Below are 24,815 nucleotides of genomic sequence, written 5' to 3'. Positions count from 1 at the left end.
CTTAAATATATGTAAAAATAAAAGAAAATAAAGCTCACTTGGTTTTGAATTTGGTTTTTGAACAAAAATGGAATAATTAATCTGGCGGGTGACGACACAATGTTTTTAGATTATAGCATTCTATTTCGGCAATGAATGTGTTGAGTGGCAGTTTTAGCAGGACGCAGGACATGGAGAAAGCCAAGAACAGGATAAACCAGGACGCATCCAAACTCCAAAGAAAGCTCTAACGAAAAAGGTATGGCCACTTGTGCGAGTGGGTAAGTAATGCCAGCATTATCCAGATTTATGGCTTGCTTTCATTTTCTGACCATGCTTAGTAAAGGAGTTTCCACACCACCAAAAGCTCTAGGCTATGCGATTACGAATTCCACACCCAGCATTACCTTTACCACTTACCAGCCAAGGTTGAAGGCCCATGTAGTCTCTTAAGTGTTCCAGATTTCATCTCCCAGTGATCAAGCCTTCAGTTCAATCGCATTAGAATCCTGCAGTCTTAGTGCATATTCACCATTGACAAGCAGCTAAAGAAGTTCAATTACAATGAAGAATCAAATGGCAAAACATTTGCACACCAAGCAGGAAGCAAGGCAAAACTCTTCCTAGTAGTCACGTAAGAAGGCCAAGCATCAAACCCAGTATCATAGTTCATTCGTATTTTATCTATTAGTGTTCTTTTTCTTTACCTTAGAAAAGAAAAAATCTAGTTGCAGAAAACAGAACAAGAATGTTCAAGGGTCTAAAAGATTTATAGGCCTGCTGTGAAGGAAGAAGAATAAGATCTCTGTTTCAGCTTGTCCACTGCTTACCTTTTTACCAGTATCCACTAGCTCAGAATAGAATGCTTTTCCCCCGCCTCGATTGATCAATTTTGAAATGTATTAACCCAAAATAATAAGACTCAGGACCAATTCAAAAATAGATACTCAAATCACCAGAGCATTATCTCAAGTACAAGGAGAGAAGCAGAAGATGAGTAACACATGACATATAAAGGACAGTTGATGGCAATCTTATGAAATATTCTTCCCATTGGATAGTGAAATTTGAACGTGTATGTGTGTGTGGATAGATTTTGCTGAAAACGGTGCCACCAGAATCACAATAATAAACACAAATATAACAGCTGAATCAACATTTTTGTTAACATGAAAACGTGATATACATTTTCACTGTGCTTAATATTGTCAGGAGATATGGCTTCTGAAATTCACATTGCCATCCTAACTAATGCCATACAAGATGTCACAGACATACAAAGTTCATCAAATACAAGAAAAAAGGGGATGAACTGGGCAGGATCAAAATTTACGAATTCATTGATTAAAGAATATCAAATGCCTCTGCTTGTAACAATATAAAAGTCAAGATATTCCTTCCATTGACATATCATCACCTATAGATGTGCTTAATCTGAATGCTAGAAACATTAAGTAGATTGTTATGAGACCAACTCCTAACATCTTGTTAGGGCGCATGTCATTCCGTGGTAACACAATGAGTGACCAAATAAGCCCTGACATAAGAAATCCCATTGTATAAAACAAACTGCTATCTTCAGGAACTTCATAAGATTTAGGTCTCCTAGACCAGGCTCCAAGTAGCATTGACAGTCCCAACCCAACAACTGTGTTGAACATAGGGCCTGCAAAGCACCCTGACATTGCAATTTGCACGCTGTCTCCACCATTCATCGCCAATCCAAAATTTGACATCAAATCGCCCATCGAGTTTCCCCATGCCAATACAGTTAAGCCAAGGAGTGATGGATTAATTCCAAATATTATACCTAATGCTACAAGCAAAGCAACAAGCTCATTCGCAACAATGTAGAACCAGATGATACTCATAAAAAATCCGCCCAGAACCCATGGAAATAGAAACTTGCGTGGCGGTTCATCAGCTCTGGTGTACAGATATGCAAGGACACCAAGGACACCACCAGAAGCAACACCAAGGAAATATGAAATTTCCCGATTCAGTACACCAATATCATCCCGGGTATTCCATAAAAGCGCCAGAAGAATGGGTGCCAATGTAGCACTGGCAACAGCATACGCTTTCGACCATCGTTCCTCCTCAACTATAGGAATTGTCAATCTTCTCAGGAGTGTCAATGGCATCTCCAGCAAGCAAAACAAATTTGAACAGGAGCAGGAAGATTGATCGTTCACTGTTTCCACCTCATTCCAACCCCATTCATTATTTGGGCTATCTGAACTCTCCTTCACAACCCCATCAGAATAAATTGCCACATGTGACGCCCACATCCAGTGAGGCAGCTTATTTTGGAGATGTGGTACATCACTTTTGGAGTCAGACTCCAGTAATGACGCATAAACTGATTCATCATCTTCACTGCCCCGAGAAAATATACTTTCCTTCACATGAAGCAATGGTGTTACAGCACCCAATCTCAATCTCCAGGCGTGTTTCTTGAAAATCTCAATTGCTGCAACTGCAAATGCATAAATAAAATAAATCGAAACAAATGCTATTGCACCTCCAACAGTCACCTTACCAACAATCAAAACTATACCAAGTGATAGAAGAGCAAACAGAAAGAAGCATACATCTCTAATAAAACATGTCCTATCAATCTGAATACTCCTCTCTGCAACACAAAGAGAGACCGTACCTACAACAATACAAGCAACAAAAACGGCTCCCCCTAAGACACTATTGAGACCCACTTCCCCTGTATCCTTACCAGAAAAAGCAGCAATACTAGCAAACACATCAGGGGCTCCATTCCCCAATGGCAGCAGAGAAACACCAGCAACAGTTGGCGGCAACTTTAACAGATTCGATAGCTTCTCCAAGGAACAACAAAAGTAATCCGCGGCAGTATTTCCCAACAGATAAAAAAGAGACACAAGCCACAGACCCAACACTATATAACCCAAAATTGCAAATTTATGGCAATCACAATAGAAAAACCTAATGTAATTGAAAAAGCCACCTGAAGTGCACTCAGGGTGAGCAATCAAATATTCACAGTGATTACTATAGTCCTTGTGCTCAAACAACCCAGCACACACTTTCGGATCAGTATGCGGGACGAAAGTCGCGTCATTGAGAGAGGTAGTAAAATTAATTTCAGAAATTCCCCTGCCTCTCAAGCTCCATCGTTGAGTGAGAGTACGAGGCCAAGGCGAATTAAGGAGAAACGGATTCTGAGGAGAATTCCTCTGATTGTACAATAAAAAAAGCAACACCGAAAACCAAATTCCATTGAAAATTCCACGGAATTGGGAACGCCGAATTCCGTTAAACCGATTTGGTTCTGCCATATTGGGCAGACGATAGAAATAAAAATATGAGATTGGGATTGCCGTAAAGCCGAAATGGCAAATAGGGAAATTATAAGAACCAAATGGAGAAAGAGACAGCAAGGAAAGGCGGGAATATTGGTGGGGTTAAGGAGGTGAGCTTCGTCCTTCTTGGAGATACAGAGAGAGAATTTCCGCGTAGCTTCTTGGTGAAATTTGTCCGTGGATGGGGAGTTGGCGGGTTGCAGAGAGGCTTTCTCAGGTACGGCGATGGTGAATTCCAATTGCGGTGCTTTGTTGTTTTCATGTCACAGGAGCGATTATGGCTGCTTTCTCCTATTCCTGCTCTGTTGTTGCTTATGCTGACATTTGTTTTTTTCTTTTTAATAAATTATTATTATTATTATTTAAAATTTCCTTCCACACAGGAAGAAGAGGTTATATTATTTCCCTCGTTGAAAATATTTTCAGTACTTTTTTGCAAAAACATTTAATGATTCTGATATTTTTTAATTTTTATTATATATTAAAAATAAATTTGATGAAAGTATTTGAAATATAAAATTTAAAATTTAATAAAAAAATATTGAGAAAAGTTCGAGCCGATATGAAAATTTTATATTCTTTAAAATATTTAATTTTTATAAATAAAAGAAAATTTTATAACACTTTATCTCATAATAAATCTATTCAGCAAAATTAGTAAGCTAATTCTGAAATTAGTATGCTAAATTTTATCATTTTTAGCTCAAACAAAATTGACAAATTAATTTTGGACTTGACAAATTGTGGGTTGGGCCAGTTCAAACAGGCCCTAGAGAGCTGGTTTGGGGCTGACCATTTGAGCCTGTGTTGTTGCACAGACCTGATCAAATTTTAAATATAATTAAAAAATAAGTTAAATGATAAAAAAAAAATCAAAATCTTTATATTAATTATAACATTAATCAAACCTTTTAATTTTTTTTTAAATTTAATTATAAATTTTTTATATTATTTTCACTTTTAAAATCAATTTATCGACAAATTATTCAAATCTTTTTACATTTTAGTTAATCTATTTAATTTTTTTAATTTGTTGATTAATTTTAACAAAATTTTTATTGATAAAAAAAATAATAATTGAATAATATATTTATTTTAATTTTATTTTTTTCTCTCCCTTATCTCGAATTTAATGCAAATTTAAATCCAAATCAAGTAAAAAAAAATTAATATTTAAAATAAATAAAAAAAAGGCAAAAATTAATTTTGAGCTAAAGGGGCCTCACACTTTTTAAAATTTAACTCTCTATTTTTTGGGACTGTGCCCATGTCCCATACAGAAGCCCTGAAACAAAATACCTCTTTCAAATCTTGAATTCCCAATTATTCCATTTTATCTATAGCTCATTGGATTGATTTTCTTACATGTTACATTCGATCTGGCAGTGCGAAGGAGATTATACGAAGACACGGAGGGATTTCATTGAACCATCACCTTCAATAGGCGTTGTATGTAGGATAACATGTTATGTTGTTCGACTACAGATGGCAACGGATTAAATTTTTACAGGTATTTGATTCGATCGAATCTTAATAATATGAATTTGAATAATATATAATTGGATTTAGAATGAGTTCGAATTTAAAATTTAATACTTATGATGGATTCAGATTTTACATGTTAGATATTTGTTATTCAAATCGATTTATATAAATATTTATTTAAATATAAAATATATATTTTTTATAATACTATTTATAAATTTTTACATATTTTATTTTATAAAAATAAAATTGAAATGTTTTATAGAATTATTAAATTTTTAAAATATAAATTATTAACAAAAATAATTTTTTGTGTAGTTTTTTAATTAAAATATATAAAATTAAATGGTTTGGATATTTTTCGAATAATAATAATTTGATTTATGACGAATTCCAGTAGTTGAGAATAAATTTTAATTGGATCTAAAATAAATTTAAATTTTGAAAATATTAATCAAATTCAGGTTTGTGATTTTCGCGGATACACTACTCGTGACCATCCCTATTCCTATATTTGATAATAATTCTTTATAATGCTTGTGCATCCCTTGAAATATATTGTATACATTACTATATAATATTACATTTTATATATTTATTTTTTTAAATAATTTTAATTATAAATATATTAAATCACCTCAGTAAACTTTTATTTATAAAATTAAAAGAACAAATTTAATAAAAATTTAAAACTTATTAAGCGAGAAAGTATAATTTATTATGATTAATTAAGTTATGTATGAATAACTTGTATAATGTTTTAGGCATGTATAAGCTATAAAGACTTAAATAGCACAAGTGATTTCTAAAAGAAAAAATTACTTATGCCATAATATTTAATAAAATAAGTTAAAGTTATTACATTAATTACATATAATTGTGACTAATTATAAGCTAAGTAAATTATAAATAATATAATTATAAAATCAAAAATATAAATAAAATATATGACTATATAAAATACATATAATTTATGGCTATTATAATTTAATTAATGATGTTATTATAATTATTATAATTTATTAGCCATATCACTAAATAACTTTGAGATAATAATTAATAAAAATTATATTTTTTTTAATAATTTGATTAATTAATGTTGATGAGTTGAGCTTGATTTCATTGAATTAATTGATAAATGAGCTAAATACAAGTCGAATTCAAACTTAATAAAATTTAAATAAAATGAATTTGAATTTGAAATTTAAGTTGAAAAGGATAAAAATTTAACTAATTGAGCCTAATTTTTGATTTGGTTGGATTCATTTTTATCACTAATAGATTAAGAAAAATGTAGAAAGAAAAATTAAAAATTCAGTTTTCCTATCATTTAAGAAAGAAAAAGGGATTTTTTTTTGAGTATTTATGTAGAAAATGCTTTTTAAGGCATTTTAGATGGAAAAGAGTGAAAAATAATGTTAATATTTTTTTAAAAAAATTTCCTCTATTATACCTTTTGTTTCCCTTGAATAGTTATTTTTTAAAATAATTTTTTATTCATTATAGATATAATAGTAAAAATATAATAATTTTTCACTTCACTTTTTTTATAATTAAAATATGAAAAATAAATAAATCACTTATTTTCTTATTTTTCTTGATAAAAAAGATTTATAGAAAATAATTTTTCTTTTCATAAAAATTTTATTTTTTATAATTACACTCATTTTTCTTTTCTTAACATTCCTTTTTACAAAACATGCCCAACATGAAGAAGCAAAAGCAAAAAAAGAACTGAGTATACCAAAGGCAAGTTGGCATCATAGGTAGCCAATTACACAAGATAAAATATGCATGGTAAGTGGTTGTATTGTTTATTTTTTTTTTTTTATAAATGATTGAATTTAAAATTTTATCATTAAATTTATATAAAATTTCTAAAATTAGCATTTTATGATTGAATCCAATAGATAAACTTCAAATAATGTAATAAAAAAATGAAAAATGCTACAAAATATATAAATTGGAAAGCTTCACCTCATTGGCTTACATGGACATTATTTCTCCATGAGTGGACTTCCATATTTAGTGAAAAGCAATATCAATGCAAAATATCAAGGTAAAAACAAAAGGAACCAGCAATTTATTATAAGGTTAGGTGAGACCAATGCAAAGGGATATACTTTTTTTTGACCCATGAATTTCAAGATTTTCAAGTCAAAACAGCTGACCACTGGAAAAGCAGAGGCTTGTACTCAGTTTCTTTTCACTTGATGGCATCAAACACTCTTTAGCTGAGAAGCCTTTCAATCCTGATCTTCAATTACTGAATGAAGGAAACTGTTTCCTGAGTTTGCTTGGGTATTTGTTTATTTAAATTGAACGATTCCAGAGCAAGATATCTTGAACTTCTGATAAGCCTTATCCTGGAAGATATTTATCCTCCTTTTGTGGGTTATGACATTTCCAAATTCTATTAGATAACCATTAGAATTGAACATGCCATCTTCAAGTTTCCTTTTCAAGAATTAAGAAACAGTAGAATCCAAAAGAACAATAAAAGCAAACACATGGGTCCGAGCAAAGTAAATAAAGAAGCAACAACAGGAAAATCCGAAGATTGCACTAGTAATACAACTGCATTTGCTTAGCAAGTTGGCCATCTGTGGCCTTACCAGATGACCATGACATAACCTTGGACCAAACCAAATCCCCCCCAAAAAAGCAGTGTCCACAACCCTGTCCCACACATATATTCTGTCACTTCTTGATATTTTCTAAGAGTTCAGATTTAACCAAAGATTTGTCTAGATGAATCCATAGACGTGTAGCCAGAAGGTTCATAGCACCGACCATTTGTTTCCCTTTGGCTAAGTCCAAAATTCCACTACAGGCCTGACTATTCCTTCTGGGAATTTTCCAAGCACCTTCATTCTGTCATCTGCTTCCTTCCATTTTTTTTTTTTTTTTTGTTGTTATTGCCAACCTTTTCATTATTTTGGATACCTTCCAATTAAGTCATTCAGCAGAACTGGCCTACTTGAAGAAAATAGACCTGAAACCAGCTAGTCTTATTAATACCATTTTAATTTTCATCATGAACATTAGCTGTAAGATTCCTTTATCTTTTCATTCTTGATTTCTACAGAAACTGCCAAGAAATGAAAATTTATAACAGTGCAGAACTCGTCGAATCATTTGTGAAAATTGAATTGATAGGTTGTCGTTCTACATGGAAATTTCTATTCTTTGTTACTGTTTAAATTCAAAATTTCAGGATAAGGTAAGTTAATTATGATATGATCTCCATTTCTTTCTACGGCCATTATTCCATGTAACAGATTCTTGGAAATCCTTACACAGAACAGTGCATAGGAGATGAAATTAGGAAGAAAGAAAGAAAATCAAGAAAAAAATAAAAATATCAGGATTGATGCTTTAAACAAAATTCTCTGTATTTCATTAATTTCCTCAAGAAGATAAAATACTTAGCCAATAATACTCTGTTAAATCACTAAACAAAATAGAGTTTCATTGGTTTTTATATTTACCTTTGCGAACTAGAAAAAGAGAATTCACCTAGACAAAGCAGAGAAACAACTCCCAGATCGAACTAATGCCGAACCTTTAATCTTTTCAACATCAACATCAGGCAAAACACCACTAGAATTAGATCGAATAGCTCGAGGAGAATCCAAACTCCTGCGAAGAATCCTGCCCATGACAGAGATAGGATGCTCTGTTTGGTTGGGAGGACTAGATGATCTGAACTTGTTACAGAAACTCATGTGCCTGTTTAGAGCTTCTTCGGTAGTGATGAGCCTATCTGATCTCAAAACTTCATCTTTCACTGCTTCAACGCAGAGCCCACAAATCCACTGCCCATGGTAGCGATCGCGGACGCGGGAAATATAGTCAGGGGTGCACTCCTCTGTGAATCCACACGAGTAGCATTTAACTGACTCTACTTCGACCTGGGGGCCAGGCTTAGTAGCAGGATTTGATTGAGTTTCTGCACCTGAAATTGCCATTTCATGTAACACAACATTGAAGATTGAAGTCTCTCTGGAAAAGTCTCTTCTCTCTCTCTGTTTTTGTATTTTATGGGAGAGCTGGGGGCAGAGCAGAGATGAAGCTTTTTATGCGGGTTGTGTGCGTCCTATCTTGTAATTGAAAATGTTTTTATATGTACGGACTGTCACTTTGCCAAACTAAAGGTTATGATTTTGTTTTGTTTTGGGCGTGTTAAGTGTTGAGATTAGTGTTGTGGAAATTGTATGAGATTGGATGTAACTATAGGAATTTTCCTTTTCTAATTTCTTTATGTAATTAAAAACACCAATGATTGAGTTTTTAGCAGGCTACGGTGAGAGTTGTTGTTTTATACTCCATAACTGTGACTCTAGAACTATCATATTTAAATTTAAATTTAAATTCATTTAAAAATATTAAAATATTTTTTAAATAAATTTAAAATATTTAAATTCATGCATTTATCCTAAAATTGAATTATATCTAAACTCAGTTTAATTTTTTACGTATTTTTTTTGTAATTTACATACTTTTATTAATAATTTATATTTAAAAATTAATATTTTTATAAAAATATTTAGATTAAATTTTAAAAATATAAAATTCTCAAATTTATAAATAAAATTATAAATATAACTTTTATATTAAATTAATAATTTATATAATAATAAATGTTCAATATTTAAAATTTAAATTCTATATAAATACTAACATTCAAATTCAAACTCATTACAAATTTAGTAATATTATTATTAAATTCATCTAATTAAAACTAAATTAAATACTTAAAAATAATAGAGTTTTTTCGCCCGTAATCACATGTTATCCAGTCTCCTAGTCCTAGATGCTTTTTTAAAATTGTAATTAGGAGAAGATAAATATTAGGGTAAATTATTATTTAGTTTTTATATTTTAATTAAAAAATATATTATTTAATTTTTATATTTTATTTTTATTAAATTATTTTATTCTTCATTAATTTTTTTGTTAGTCAATAATGATTAAATTATTAAATTATTTTTTAATTTTTTTATTTTAATAAAATTAATTAGTTAATTTTTATATTTTTAAAAAATACATTAATTAATCTCTATTTTTTTATTTCATTAATTATTTAGTCTTATAATTATTTTTTTATATCTAAACTATAATAATTTTTTCCCTTTATTTATCTTTTATCCTTTCTTATTTTTTTCTCTCCATGTTTCTTATCTTCTATGGTTATATCTTTCTCCTTCTTATTTTCCCTTTATTTTCATATGTTGATAAAATTGATATAAGCTAATCAATTTTCTTAAATTTGTAAGTAATTAAAAAAACTTATTTTTTAGTAGAGAAAACATAAAAAGATGTCCAGTAATAAAAAATTAAAAATATATATGTAAATTCTAATTTAATTTCTACATTGTAAAATTTCTATGTTTATGGAAGATTATATTTTTAATAATTAGTAATTAAATAATATTATTTTTTAAAATTCATAGACTAATTAATTAATTTTATTAAAATATATAAATTAAATAGTAATTTTTCTAAAATACTATTAAGTGAAAAAAAAATTCCTATAAAGTAATTTTTTTGTTTTATAAATGGGGTTGAATGTATGGCACATGGTTTTGACACTTCCCTTTGGTTTACATGGCAAGCTCATAATGACATCCCACCCCTATTTACCTTTTTTCCCCCTAAAATGAGGAGGAAATATATTCTAGGTTTGTAAGATGTTAACCAAACCCAACAGCATCATTTTTTTTTATTTTTTTTATTTTTTTTTATTTTTAAGTATTGGGAGAGTTTATGCTTGAGAGATTAGAATTTTGGCAATCACTTTTTGGTATTAGTCAAATAATATGACTTACATTTTTAAAATATTAAATTTAATTATTGTCGTATTTTATTTCAATATATATATATATATATATATATATATATATATATATATATATATATATATATATATATATATTATCTCAATATATATATATATTGAAATAAAATAGGACAATAATTAAATTTAATATTTTGAAAACGTAAAAGTATATTCAGAATAGTAATCTTGAATATCTTAAATGGGTGTAGAAGAATTTATTTTTAATATCGCTGGAAAAAAATTAATTTTAATGTAAATTGGTTTGATGATATTCTAATCATAATATAAAAATATATATTATAATAAAAAATAATAATTAGATTGATAAAATTATACATAGCCTTTATTTACTTTACGGAATTTTCTAGTGTTTGAAGTATTTAGAAAATAAGTTAATAAAAAATATTTTTCTTATAAAAAAGAAAACTAAAAGATATTTGATCAAACCTACTTATAAATAGAAAATTAAAAATAGATTAGTATTTAGTTTAACTTATAAGAAAAAAAAAATATTTAAAATAAGTAAAGAGTTATAAGCCAAATAATTTTACTTATTGCTTATTTATTTATTTTAAAATTATATTTTGATCAAATAAAAAATTATATTATCCTAATAATTTTTTAAAATATTAATATTATCCTCAATTTAATAATCACAACACCAATGATATATTTTTTTTAGTTAATTTGACGAATTAAGTTATTTTTAAGCGCTTTTTAATCAAACACTTTAACTATTTAAAAGTTATTTTAAAATAATTTTAAAAAATAATTAATTACTTATTTTCAAATTACCTTATAAGTTAAAAAATATATTCTAAGTCAAAAGTTAAAAGTAAGTAGTCAAGTCAAACACCCTCTTGAGGAAATCATTTTCTATTTTATAAACTTAAATAATTTTATCAAAAGGCGAAAACAATTATAAATATATGATATAAATACATATTAAAAATTTAATATTATAACTGAACAACATAAAATTGAATAGCTTTTTTAAAAAATATTTTTATATATAAATTATTTTTCACGAAACATATGAAGCCATAGTTACATTAATTTTTAATAAAATGAAAGCAATTTATTCAAAAGAGATGATAGCAGAAATGAAAATTAGTTGTAAATATTATTGAAAATTTTTTTAGGAAATATGAGGTTAATCTCAGTTTGTTTTTTTAATTATTTGAAATTATGTATTCATTTGGGAGTAATTAAGAGTTATTTTTTACATTTAATTTAGATGGAGGATAGAAAAAAAAAAAAAGAAAGATAAGATAAATGGATAAATCATTTCCATGTTTGAGAATTTTATGTTAAAAAAAAAAGAGATAAAATATCACTTCAAACCAACTTTATTTTCTTATTAAAATTTTAAAAAAATAAGAATTATTCATCCAATAACATTAAACGGATCAATAAGTCATTAATTTTATCAATGGATCAATGATTTAATTAGTAAATTATTAAAAGATAATTTAATTATATTAATTAAATCTAATACTTATTAATATAATTAAATAAGTTTAATCAATTAAATTTTATTTTTTAAATCAATTTTTAATATTTATTATATTATATTTATATGTATTTTAATAATATTTTTAAATTTTATATGAAAATATTAAATATATTTAATATCTTTTAGTCTCAAAATTCATAATTAATATATAAAATAAATTTTTTTAAAAATAAACAACTATATTCTAATATTTATAGAATATTAACTATACATTAAAAATAAAAAAAATAAACATATCATTTTATAATTTTTTTATTATTATAAATAAAACAATAATAGTTAAATAATATCTTATTTAACTACTAAATACAAATTTAAATATTTAAATATTAAAATATTTATATTATTGATTTTTTTAAAAATTTTGAATTTAGACTGACTTATCGAGTCAATGCTAACAAGTTTAACCAGTGAATTATCTTATTTTTTTAAGGTCAATTTCTTATCAATTCAATTAGAGAATCAGTTTAATTTTATCTATTAATTATTTATTTATCGAGTCAATTCGTAAATCTGAATTTTATAATAGTTCTTAAACTCTTTTTTATATGTTTTGTAACTTTATTAAGGGATTTTAATAATTGATTATTTATTATTATTACTTATTAAATATATAAATTAAGAATAATTTGATTAGTCTTTTTTTTTTAAATTATATAAATTTAAGTTTTTCATTTTATTTTTTTTAAGTTATTTACTTTTATAGTAATAAAAGGAATTAATTACTTTTTATTATGTAAATATGATCATTAAATCTTAAAAAAATATCATTATATCGTTGAAATTTAAAATTTAAAATTTTTGATTTTCGATCATAGACCCTAAATTATATATATATAAAAAAAAGAGGTAGTGGAAGGCGGCGGTGGAGAGGGGATATGATGATTCATGCTTGGTTCGATGTAACTCGGGCCTTTCCTCGCCGCTTGACATCCACAATTAAAGCTATTTGTGGTACACGACAAACAAACACAGCACCGTCTATATTCAGTCTTATCCATACTAATCATTCTAGTTTTTTTTTTTTTTCACACCACATTTCAGTTTATAGCAAAGGAAAAGTAATTTTGGGCTGATGATCTGAAAAACCTTCACCCGTCCAAGATAGCTAGGCCAAGATTCCTGTTAGAAAATGATGGCCAATGAAGCAGATCACAATCCCTTATATAACCCATGTGCATTTTGTGCTATTTCTTCCGATGTGACTTGGAAATGTAGGTGTGGCAGCTGGCAGCTGCCTCAGGGAATGGGCAAAGCACACTGTTTAATTGGGTTTGGCTGTAACGGGGGAATCTTTTCTGAGGGAACTGATAACTACAGATGATGCATCATAGTTTGGTATCATTTGAGACATGAAATCAAGTTCTTGGTTCTTTTTGAAGCTGTTGAGGACATCCCTTCCCAGTTTTAATTTCTTTGATGTGAACTATACATGCAGTGTCTCTTTCGCAAGCTCCTTGCTTCAATGCTCTTTAGGATAGTATTATCCAAACGAGATTAACTTGTTGTTTGTCATGACTTGTCAAGAATATGCAACCTTATGTCTGGCCCTGTCTACTGCATTAATATTCTGAAAGGAACTGGTAATCTGGTGTCTGGACCACAAATTAGTGTTTAATGGTGATACAGTTATGCCCATTAAGTTAAATTTCAGTGAATATCATCGGATTATAGCATCTCAAGAACCAAACAGGAATTCCAGAATTTGAATGTATGCGGATGTGATCTTGAGGAAAGGAAGGATTTCGTGTTGTTCATTTCCTGTGGCATTACTCCCTGGCGCGAAGAAAGGTATTGGGTGAAAGATACCAAAAATAAAGCAAAGATCTTCGCTGAGAAGTGATAACTCTCCTGATGGACCTGATAACAGAGAATTTGCCATAAATGGATCAAGTCCTGGTAAAGTAACCAATCAATTGATGATTCATGCTTCAAGCAGTGTGTAACAGGATGATTAAACATTTCGCAGCAAATAGTCGACTTGGAACTTGGAAGCTACCTGCAACAATTTCTGTGCCTATTCAATGGCATATCAAGAAAAAGCAAGATTACCAATAACCTTGACCGATCCTGATGGAGAGAAGTAGTGCTGCTGATTCGGCAATTAGGTGATAAAAACTTCCTCTTTATTTTTCATTTTCTTTTCCCTGATAGGAAAGGACATTAATTTTAGTTCTAAAAGGCTAGAGAAGTGGAGTTTCACATCATGCAGGCACTTCCTCCATGGCTGTTGAGGATTCTTTCACAGAAATATTAGTGGCTTACTGGCCTTTCCGTATGGGTCCAGTGCATTGATCTTTTTGGCCTTTACACCGGTAACAAAAAAAATATTAATAATAAAAATAAAAATGATTTAAAATAATAGAGATAATAGTCCATTGTAGAGAGTTTCAAATTAAATATCTATCACATCTTATGTTAAGAAGACTATCTTATCGTATTTTGATACGAGTAATTTTTCAAGGAATTATTAACTATATTTATTTAAAAAAGTGATTTGTACAATAATTTTATATTCTATGTTATAAATTATAGACAAAAAAATAACTTCTGATATATATTGCATCTCTAATTAAACTTGGAGAAGGATTTTTAGAAGGCCCAGAAGATGTTTGTATGGACAGAAAGGGTCTGCTGTACAAGATTGCATAAGAATGGATCCTGGGAGAATTGGAAGTAGATAGAGAGCGATGCCTTACTTGGTATCACAACCTCCAAGGAAGGTGGTCTTATCTTGTCATTTGTGATGCTAAAATGGTAAATACAAAAAGAAGAGGACCTAGGATGTTGAACTAATTAATTCAGAACTGCAATAATTAAGCTATTTATTGTAATTGCAGGGTTTGCTTGAAGTTACTGAAGATGGAGTAACAGTTCTTGCATCACACATTATTGGGTCTGAAATAAGGTAAAAGTCTGTGTTCTTTAATTTACTTATGCAAGTCCTCTAGCTAGCGGTCAAGCATGCACTTGATGGTAGCGCAGGCAACCAACGACTCAAGTTTCATCCCTTGGAAAAGATATGAACAAGTCGTGATTGTTTAGGATAAACATTTAGACTCTGATGCAACACAGTAATAATTAGGAAATCAAACTGTGGAGGAAATAGGCAATCATAGCCTTATCTATTATAATTAGGGTTATCTTTATGATCTTCTTGGAACTGATTAATACAGATCATTATCATGCATAATGGTTCCTAATCAGCAAATTATTGTTAATTTGTCTAGATCCTCACATATGAGATTTCTCCTAGATAAAAATTGATAAAGTCCTTCGTGGATAGCCTGCAGTAACTGATATGCTTAAACTGTTCAACGTAGTCCTTCTCACGGGCAATTGCTCAAGTATGATCCCTTTTTGAATGAGACCTCAATTCTGCTTGATGATATGTGCTTCCCAGCCCAATGGTGTTGCTCTCTCAAGGGAAGAAGATTTTCTGGTCTTTTGTGGAACTTGGAAGTAAGTAATTTCATTTAGCACTTTCTTGTAGCACATGGAAAGACAAATTTTTTCAGCATATCACATGCTTCTTTCTTTTGAATCAGATTTAGGTGCCAAAAATATTGGCTCATGGGCAAGAAGAAAGGCAAAACAGAAATTTTTGGTAATTGTAGGTGTCTCATCATTAGGAGTCGTTTGCTTATGCAATATGCTTTTGTTGAAAACATGTGTGTACAACTATTTGGATCAATCTGGGCCACTTATTAGGTTGAATCTTGATGCATAGTTGCCTATCTATTACTTTGGTGCTTGTTTTTTTTTCCCCTCCAATTTGCTTCCCAAGCTCTCCTTGCTTTCTTCAAGCTTACTAATTTCCCAATGAGATGCTTCTTAGGTCTTAGGTCTTACCTTTGGATCATAGCTAGATTTGGCTAATATAACTTTTTTAGTTAAATGAGATTTTAACTATTAAAAAATTATAAATTTGACTTATTCTCGTCATACGTAGGAATGACAATGGATAGGGTAGCAATAAATTAAATTTACCTTATCTGAACCTGAATTTGAATCCATTTCATTTTCTCAATACCTGAACTTCTTACAAACCCTATTAAAATTTATTTTTAACTACTTGAATCTATCATAAACTTAATTATTACTATATAAAAAAATACCTGAATCAGTTTAATTTTATATATTTTAATTAATAATCTACATAAAGAATACTTTTTATTAATAATTTATATTTTAAAAATTTAATAATTCTATAAAAATATTTAAATTCTTATTATTTAAAATATAATATATAAAAACTCATAAATATTATTATAAAAATATATTTTTTAATTTAATTAATTATTTATATAAATAATTTCCATAACATGCAAAATTTAAACCTGATCTAAACCATCATAGATATTATTCATCTAATTTAAACACATTCTAAACCTAATCAAATACAACTTAAATCCATCTTATTAATGTTTGGTTGAATCAGATATCCTCGTGTACTTGACCTATTGCCATCCCTATATACATATTGTCTTCTCCCTTGTCATCTATTATCATTGATAGGGCCAAACATTTTAGTTACGGTTCCATTTTAAAAGTCTCTCTCTCTCTCTCTCTCTCTCTCTCTCTCTCTCTCTCTCTCTCTCTCTCTCTCTCTCTATATATATATATATATATATATATATATATATATATATATATATATACTCTTAAAGATAAAAATGAAAAGCCTTATTTAATACATAAATAAACAAATGAAAACCCTTAAAATCTTTTATCAAATTAAAAGTATTTTAACCTATTCCCCTCATTTGAAATGTAAAATTTTACGAGAATTTAATTTAATTATTTTTTTTATTAATTCTCATGTTCAGAAAGAAAAAATTTAATTTTTTTTAATTAAAAATTTTTTTATTTAAAAAGAAATAGAATTCATGCATGTGTAAGAATTCTTTTTTTATAAATGATTTATTCTAAATGAACTTATTATAAAGAATTAGGACTATAATTTAAAAAAAAATAATAAAAAAATTCTTTTTTTATTGATAAACTTGATATTGGCACAAAATTTTAACCATTATCTATTTTTTTTTTAATTATCTCAATTTTATATTAAGAAAAAAAAATAAATTAGAAAGCATTTTTACATAAAACTGTACATCCAAAATTTGTAAATTTTTTACAAACAAATTAAATTAGATTATTAAAGAAAATAATATATTTAGTAGAATAACAATTCCAGATGTTAAAATGTGAAATCCTCATTGATTTTTAGGACAGATTTTTTTCTAAATTTCCTAATTAAAACCTTAAACGCGTCATTTAATAAATATTTTAAAATTTATAATTCTATTAGTTATTTTGGCTTAAATCCAATAGTACTAAATTAATATATATATTATTTAGATAAAATTATTTTATTAAGCGTTATTTAACGTCGATAGTTCAATTTATAAAATTTAATTTTTTTTTCACAATTTTCTCTTAATTTATTTAATTTAAATGATTTTCTTCTGTTCTAACGATAATTTTTTAAATCAATTTGAGGTTAATTAATTAAAAATACTTTATTTAATTTTTAATACATAAATTAATGGTATAATGTTTTTAAATAAATGGTAGTTCTATAATTATTTTATTCAAAGTATAGCATAATTAATTTATTCAAAAAATAATTTAAACTTTACTAATCCTATTGATCAAAGTAATTGGATCACAATTAATTAATTTTTGATCCGACAAAATTACAAATCTAAATTAACTTGAAATTTGATTTATCATTCCAATCGGTCATTCTGAATTAATAACAATGATTTTTATTATTAAAACAATGAGTTTAATCCTAGAGAATTATTTGTGCTTTTGCACATGTAATTTTAATTTATATATTTATTTTTTAATTTTACTATGTAACAAATAATATTTTAAATTTATCATTAATTACTCTCTATTTTCTTCATTACTTTTTATATGGATTAAATTTTTTATCTCATAATTTTTTAATGAAACTTTTATAATATTATAAAAACTTATTAACAAAAATAATAAAAAGCATAAAAATAGAATAAAAATATAAATTAAAGATATTAAATGTTTTGTGATTAGTTAAACTATACGATGATTTTTGTCATTTTAAAATGTTAAACACTTTTTATATCTATTTAATATATTAAAGTGATATAATATATTAAATATTATCTTTATTCAATCCCATTAATATTATTCTAAAAAAATTAATAATCTAGAATGTCACGACCCAACCTATGGGCCGGACCGGCACTAGGACCTGGGCTAACTTAAAGCCCCCGAGGCCCGTAGTAAGCCTAACTATTTTTCAACCCAACTCTAAGGCCCATTTGGGCCCAATTTCAAGAATTCAACCGAACAGAGTCTGGTCATAAAATGGATATTTTAATCGGGAGTTTTTTAATTACCCAACCTGTAAATACAATATATAATCAATTGGGGAGCTCAGCTCACCCTCCACATACTCATAATAATATAAAGTCAAATGGGAGCTCAGCTCCCTCATCTAGTCCAACATACATACATATAATAAGTTTATAGGTCCAACATGGCAAATTATATTCAAATAAATATTTCTAACATATGCGAAAATTCTAGGAGTTAACAGAATTATACAAACATTAATAGACGACCTGCGAAGAAGAAAAGCAAGTTAACCACAACAATAATCCTCCTGTAGCCTGGAAAAATAATGAACAGGAGTGAGCGTTCGACTCAAAGAGTAAAATATTAATTTTAACCATAATCTTTATAGCTATCTAAAGCTAATGCACCATGTGGAGTGAAATGTAACATCGTCATAAATTTCATACAAATCACATCAAAAAGACAATTTGGAGCACTCACACACTCGAGAGTGTCAAACAATACATATATAGGAGCTGATCCCTTATACTCTCTTGATCCAAGCCGGACTTTCGCTTATTAAATCAAATACGAGGTCCCAGCAAAGAACTCAAGCCGTGTCTACCCCGAAGGACTAGGTCCCAGCGAAGATCTCAAGCCGTGTCTACCTGTCCTATCCATATCCAACACTATACCACACGCACGCCAACGCACGCACACTGCTCCAAATTACCACAAACAACATCCATGGCACTTTAACAGTTGTGAATGCAACATAAAACGTGTCTAAAGTTTAATTACATATATATATACATATAAGTGATAAATGGGCATGTTTGAACATATAATAATATCGAAATTATAATTAAAATTAATATTTTACTCACAGACTTAACCACAGTCACTGTAGCAGCTGGGCGGAGGAGGAAGGTTGTCCCGGCTCATCTTATAATTTTTATTACAATTATTTAGTACATTTGACTCAATATAAGCTAAGAAAAGACCAAAGATGTCCTAAGTCGTGCCGAAAATTCGGCAGAGTCTTCCCTATACCTAGGACCTATCCAACCTGCAAAAAGGCTTAAAACGCACTTCTATATCCACAAACCAAATGTAATGGCCTGGCCCACTAGTGATATTGTCCGCTCTGGGTCGAAGCCCTCACGGTTTTAAAATGCGTCACTAGGGGTTACGAACCACCAACTTATAAACCCAGCATCTCTCCCGTGTTTTGTCGATGTGGCATTTGCCTAGGGTGTTACAATCCACCCCCCTTATGGGACTCAGCGTCCTCGCTGAGGTTTGCCCCACCATCGTTCAAGGTTGCACGCGGAGCGGCTCTGATACCACAAATGTAACGGCCCGGCCCACTAGTGATATTCTCCGCTCTGGGTCGAAGCACTCACGGTTTTAAAACGCGTTACTAGGGGTTACGAACCACCAACTTATAAACCCAGCATCTCTCCCGTGTTTTGTCTATGTGGGATTTGCCTAGGGTGTTACACATATACCCACAACTCAATCACATCACACAGCCCCTCCTAGGCCCATCCAAATAGTCATCAATCATAATTTGTAAAATTATAGTTTAGTCCTCATAATTTAATCCTTTTGCAAAAACTGCCCAAATGAGTTCTAAAAATTTTAAAACTTTGTCCCGCGATCCTTAGCATCATTACTAAGCTAATGCAAAAAGAATTAAAATTTTTTAAGCTACCACGAATATTTTATGGATTTTTAATACCATTCAGGCACTAGAAAATTAAGAAAAAGCAAGGTTCGGGTTTACCCATGTCGATTCCGACTCCGGGGACGCACTCAGGACGTCTGACAACGGTGGGGTAGCTAAAATCTCGACCTAATTCCAAAACTTTTTCGATAGCCTGTTTGTCTGCCTGAAATTTATAGACCTGGGCAACCATTGAATTTCCACTAATTGAAGGTACCTATACGAAGTCCACAACACGGGGGGTTAGTACATAATTTTTATGAAATTTTCTAAGCTCATTTAGTGCTCGGAAAAATACTATGAAGTTTTGTGGGACCCAACGAAAACGATGTCGAAAAATTTTAAAATTTATATTGCCGCGAAACTTTCAACGAGTGGAGCGCTCTGGTAGTCTTGGTTTTCTTGTGGAGTTCACGGTTTGTGAGAAATCTAGCCCAAAAATTGAAATGGGCTAAAATTTTCCGAACAAAAATTAGGCAAACAGCTGGATGGATTTTGGTGTTCTTAGTATCTATGGAAAGCTTTCAAGGTGTAGATGAGTTTAAATACAAAACCCGGCCCAAACGGTGGCCGGTTTGGCTGGATTTTGGTCGGGAAATTGAAACAGCGCGCACGCACAGGTGGGTTTTCAAGTGTGTTTTTCGGCCGCCTGGGACGTCTTCCGGCCGTGGGGAGGCACTGGGGCGGCGCGCCGGCGAGGTTGGAAGGGCTGGGTGGTGGTGGCGTGGCGTAGGGAGGAGGGAGGAAAGAGGAGAGAGGAGAGAGAAAATGGGAGAGAGAGGAAGAGGGGTCAGGGACGCGCACGGAAGAAGAAGAAAAGGATCTGGCTGGTTCGATTCGATCGGTCCGATTCGGTCCGGTTCGATTCGATCGGTTCGATTCATAAAATTTTAAATTTTTACTCTGTCTTGGGACCGAAAACGAGGCCCAAAAATTTCAAAAAAATTCTAGAAAATTCAAAAAAATTCGTAGAGTCCAAATATATTTTTAGTTTTGCCACGTGGTCTTTAAATTAATTTTTAAAAATCATCAAAGTTTTATATTTTTAAAAAATCGAACTCGATTTCTAAAATCCTAAAAATTTCAAATAATTTCTTAAAATTTAAATAAAATAAAATATTAATATTCACCCACAAAATAATAAATTTAAAAATTAGGGGGTGTTACATAGAAACAATAAATATAATACAAAAGAATATATATGCAATGATTTGAAATTAATAACTTTGATTTAATAATATTAAAACTATTTTAAAATTTATAAGGTTTAAATTTAAATTTCTTTAATTAAATTTAAATGAATAAAAACAATTATTTTAAAATTTATAATTAAAATATTAAATTTAAAATTAAAAATTACTTTTTGTCAATTTTATTTAATATATTTTAAAAAATATTTTTACAATAATTTTAATAACAATATATAAAACAAACTCTATAAGATAAATGGCTTTACTATTAGAGATTGTATTTTCTTTAAAAAAAATCACAAAATAGATTTTAGTATGAAAAAAAAATATATTTTTTTGCAGATTGGACATGTAATTTTTTTTAAAATTTTATTACTTATTAATTTTTTTAATGCATTTAATATTCTCATTTTTAATTTTCATTGCAAAATTAGTGCTCAATTTTGCCTTTTTTAAATTTATAGTTTTTCTTTAATTGACTTTAATTAGCCAACCAAGCAAGCAATTAGTGGAAATTTTACATGGTAATTTTAAACTTATTACCTCTATTTAGAGTTGCCAAAATAACAATATATAAAACAAACTCTATAAGATAAATTGCTTTATTTTTAGATATTGTATTTTCTTTTAAAAAATCACTAAATAGATTTTAGCATGAAAAATATTATTTTTTTCATAAATTTAAAATATAAATTATTTTATTACCTTATTGAATTGGGCATGTAATTTTTTGGGGAATTTTATTACCATAGTAAATTTTTAATCAAGTTAACATTCCACTTTTAATTTTCATTGAGAAATTAGTGCTTAATTTACTTTTTTAAATTTATGATATTTTTTATTAACTTTAATTAATCAATCAAGCAATCAATTAGTGTAGATTATACATGATGATTTCAAATTTATTATCTCTATATACAGCCGTCACGTGTAGCCATTGGAGAAGGTTCTGCCTGCTTTTTGTTTGTGTATATATAGATTAGATACCATCAACATCGAGAGTTTTCCACCCCTCATTACCCCTTCAAACTCACCAATTATTGCTGCCTTCTCTGGACCATGCAGCGCTGTGTACCGGCATGTTCAGGATTTCTGCTAGCTTGTCTCCTTGCTTTTCTATTTCAAATCTTCTTCTTCTCACCGATATCTCCCGACTTGCTTCAATTGCCTCCAACTTCTTCTCTTCCCACAAACAAGCGACTACAGGTAAGGAGCTTTATATACATCTTTTCGCCTGTGCTTATTAGTTACTTTATATGAAGCTTGACATCAAGTGCTGTTGCTATTCTTTTCCCTCTTCTCTGTAGGAAGTGATTAAACTTGGAGAAGGACTTTTACAAGGTCCAGAAGATGTTTGTGTAGACAGAGAGGGTCTACTGTATACGGCAGTCAGAGATGGTTGGATCAAAAGATTGCATAAGAATGGATCCTGGGAGAATTGGAAGAGGATAGACAGCGATGCCTTACTTGGTATCACAATCTCCAAGGAAGGTGGTCTCGTCGTTTGTGATGCTGAAATGGTAAATACTAAAAGGAATAGTACCTTTTTGAACTAATTAATGCAGACCTGCGCTAATTAAACTATTATGTAATTGCAGGGTTTGCTTAAGGTTACTGAAGATGGAGTTACAGTTCTTGCATCACACATTAATGGGTCCCCGATAAGGTGAAAATCTGTTCCATAATTTGCTAATTAAGTCCTCTAGTGGTCAAGCACTTGATTGGTAGTGCAGGCAATCAAGCATTCAAGTTTCTATCTGTTGGAAAAGATGAACAGGGCGTGATTGCTTAGGATAAACTATGGAGGAAATAGGCAATCAGCCTTATCTATTATAAGGATTATCTTTATCTTCTTGGAACTGATGAATATAGATCATTGTCATGCACTATGGTTCCTAATCAGCAAATTATTGTTAATTTGTCTAGATCCTCAAATATGAGATTTATCCTGGATAAAATATAATAAAGTCCCTCTCATGGACACCTTGCAGTAACTGATATGCTTCAACAGTGTAACAAGAAGGACCACCATAAACATATTGCTTGTCACTACTCACTAGAAAAGAAAATGTCATTGCTGGCATCCCAGTTATAGCACCAACATTATCTTGACCACAGGAGGCTTTTGGAATTTGGGGGTATCTCCATGCCACATAAATCATTATTAAATTCAGAAAGAGTGTTGGTTAAATTAGGTATTAATTCAAAATAATTGAATTGCTTTACACATTAAAATTGCTAGCCAATTCAATTGTAATCCAATCACTTATTTTTACTATTTCATTCTTGTTTACTCGCAATGTGGGACTTAGATTTCCAACGGTCATTCCCCAGGAGAGACATTATTAGTTGATGAATTATTACATGACTTGATAGGTTTGCGGATGAGGTGATTGAAGATTCAGATGGTAACCTCTATTTTAGTGTTGCAAGCACCAAATTTGGACTCCATGATTGGTTTCTAGATGTTCTCGAGGCCAAGCCTCATGGGCAATTGCTCAAGTATGATCCCTCATTGAATGAGACCTCGATTCTGCTTGATGGTTTGTGCTTCCCCAATGGTGTTGCTCTCTCAAGGGAAGAAGATTTTCTGGTCTTCTGTGAAACTTGGAAGTAAGTAAATTCATTCAGCACTTTCTTGCAGCTCATGGAAAGACAAACTTTTTGAGCATATAGCATGCATCTTTCTTTTGAATCAGATTTAGGTGCCAAAAATATTGGCTCAAGGGCAAGAACAAAGGTAAAACAGAAATTTTTGTTGAGAACCTTCCTGGCGGACCTGATAACATCAATCTGGCTCCGGACGGTTCTTTCTGGATTGCTTTGCTACAGGTATTTATATTCCTATACTCTGCAAAATATGAGCTTGCAAAAATTACTACCCAGCAAATATCATGCTCAAGAAATGCAGCCTGATGCTAAAATGTCTGGGGTTAACAGATTATTGTGAAACTAAACCAAAACAATATTTGTGCTGCAGTTTGTTCCGGATAAGCTGGAATTCTTGCACTCCTCAATTTCATCCAAACATTTAGTGGCATCATTTCCCAAATTGGTTAAACTAGTCAATGGAGCCTACAGGAAAGCAAAGGTGGTGAATTTGGCAGCTGATGGAAATATTACCAGGATGTTTGATGATCCCAATGGAAGAGTGATGTCGTTTGTAACTTCAGCTTTTGAGTTCGAGGATCACCTTTACTTTGGAAGCTTAAACGCCAACTTCATTGGAAAAATACCACTGAAAGTGGCTGGATATTCGTAGGATGCAAAAGTTAAAAAGCAAGCCTTATGCATGTGCATTAGGTATGAACATGGGGCGACTTGCTATTATTATTTAAGCACCATAGAACACTATCTGCTCGCAAAATATCTATTGTGCCAGAAACATTTCATTCTTCTGCATTATGAC

General features: G+C 29.9%; 3 protein-coding genes and 1 long non-coding RNA gene across 10 annotated transcripts; 2 read left to right on the top strand and 2 right to left on the bottom strand.

Moving 5' to 3' along the window:
* Positions 1-1,292: 1,292 nt before the first annotated feature.
* On the bottom strand, positions 1,293-3,646 carry LOC110639632 (cation/calcium exchanger 4). Of its 2 annotated transcripts, XM_021790669.2 has the most exons (2): positions 2,711-3,646; positions 1,293-2,458 (listed from the first exon to the last, which is right to left on the bottom strand). In XM_021790669.2, exons 1-2 carry the CDS (start codon positions 3,291-3,293, stop codon positions 1,365-1,367), a joined length of 1,677 nt encoding a protein of 558 aa, XP_021646361.2. In that variant the 5' UTR covers positions 3,294-3,646; the 3' UTR covers positions 1,293-1,364. The 2 variants fall into 2 exon arrangements, with proteins under 2 accessions (XP_021646361.2, XP_021646360.2); XM_021790668.2 differs by having other exon boundaries at positions 1,293-3,646.
* Positions 3,647-8,179: 4,533 nt separating this feature from the next.
* Positions 8,180-8,947, bottom strand: LOC110639633 (uncharacterized). The gene has a single exon (XM_021790670.2). It carries the CDS (start codon positions 8,771-8,773, stop codon positions 8,318-8,320), a length of 456 nt encoding a protein of 151 aa, XP_021646362.2. The 5' UTR covers positions 8,774-8,947; the 3' UTR covers positions 8,180-8,317.
* A 4,076-nt stretch (positions 8,948-13,023) lies between these two features.
* Positions 13,024-15,897, top strand: LOC131179322 (uncharacterized). 6 transcript variants are annotated; one of them, XR_009148339.1, is made up of 5 exons: positions 13,032-14,268; positions 14,748-14,917; positions 15,001-15,068; positions 15,484-15,622; positions 15,709-15,897. It is a non-coding gene; the product is annotated as an uncharacterized LOC131179322 (long non-coding RNA). The 6 variants fall into 6 exon arrangements; XR_009148342.1 differs by lacking the exon at positions 14,748-14,917 and having other exon boundaries at positions 13,024-14,268; positions 15,391-15,622; XR_009148340.1 differs by having other exon boundaries at positions 13,025-14,917; positions 15,391-15,622.
* A 6,458-nt stretch (positions 15,898-22,355) lies between these two features.
* LOC110639642 (protein STRICTOSIDINE SYNTHASE-LIKE 4) lies at positions 22,356-24,808 on the top strand. Its single transcript, XM_021790677.2, has 6 exons — positions 22,356-22,612; positions 22,714-22,926; positions 23,005-23,072; positions 23,783-24,019; positions 24,106-24,238; positions 24,387-24,808. Exons 1-6 carry the CDS (start codon positions 22,466-22,468, stop codon positions 24,666-24,668), a joined length of 1,080 nt encoding a protein of 359 aa, XP_021646369.2. The 5' UTR covers positions 22,356-22,465; the 3' UTR covers positions 24,669-24,808.
* Positions 24,809-24,815: the final 7 nt, after the last annotated feature.

Source organism: Hevea brasiliensis, chromosome 4 (genome assembly GCF_030052815.1).
Source record: "Hevea brasiliensis isolate MT/VB/25A 57/8 chromosome 4, ASM3005281v1, whole genome shotgun sequence".
NCBI classification, from domain to species: domain Eukaryota; kingdom Viridiplantae; phylum Streptophyta; class Magnoliopsida; order Malpighiales; family Euphorbiaceae; genus Hevea; species Hevea brasiliensis.
Note: the sequence above shows the minus strand (reverse complement) of the source record. Positions and strands in the feature narration are given on the sequence as shown.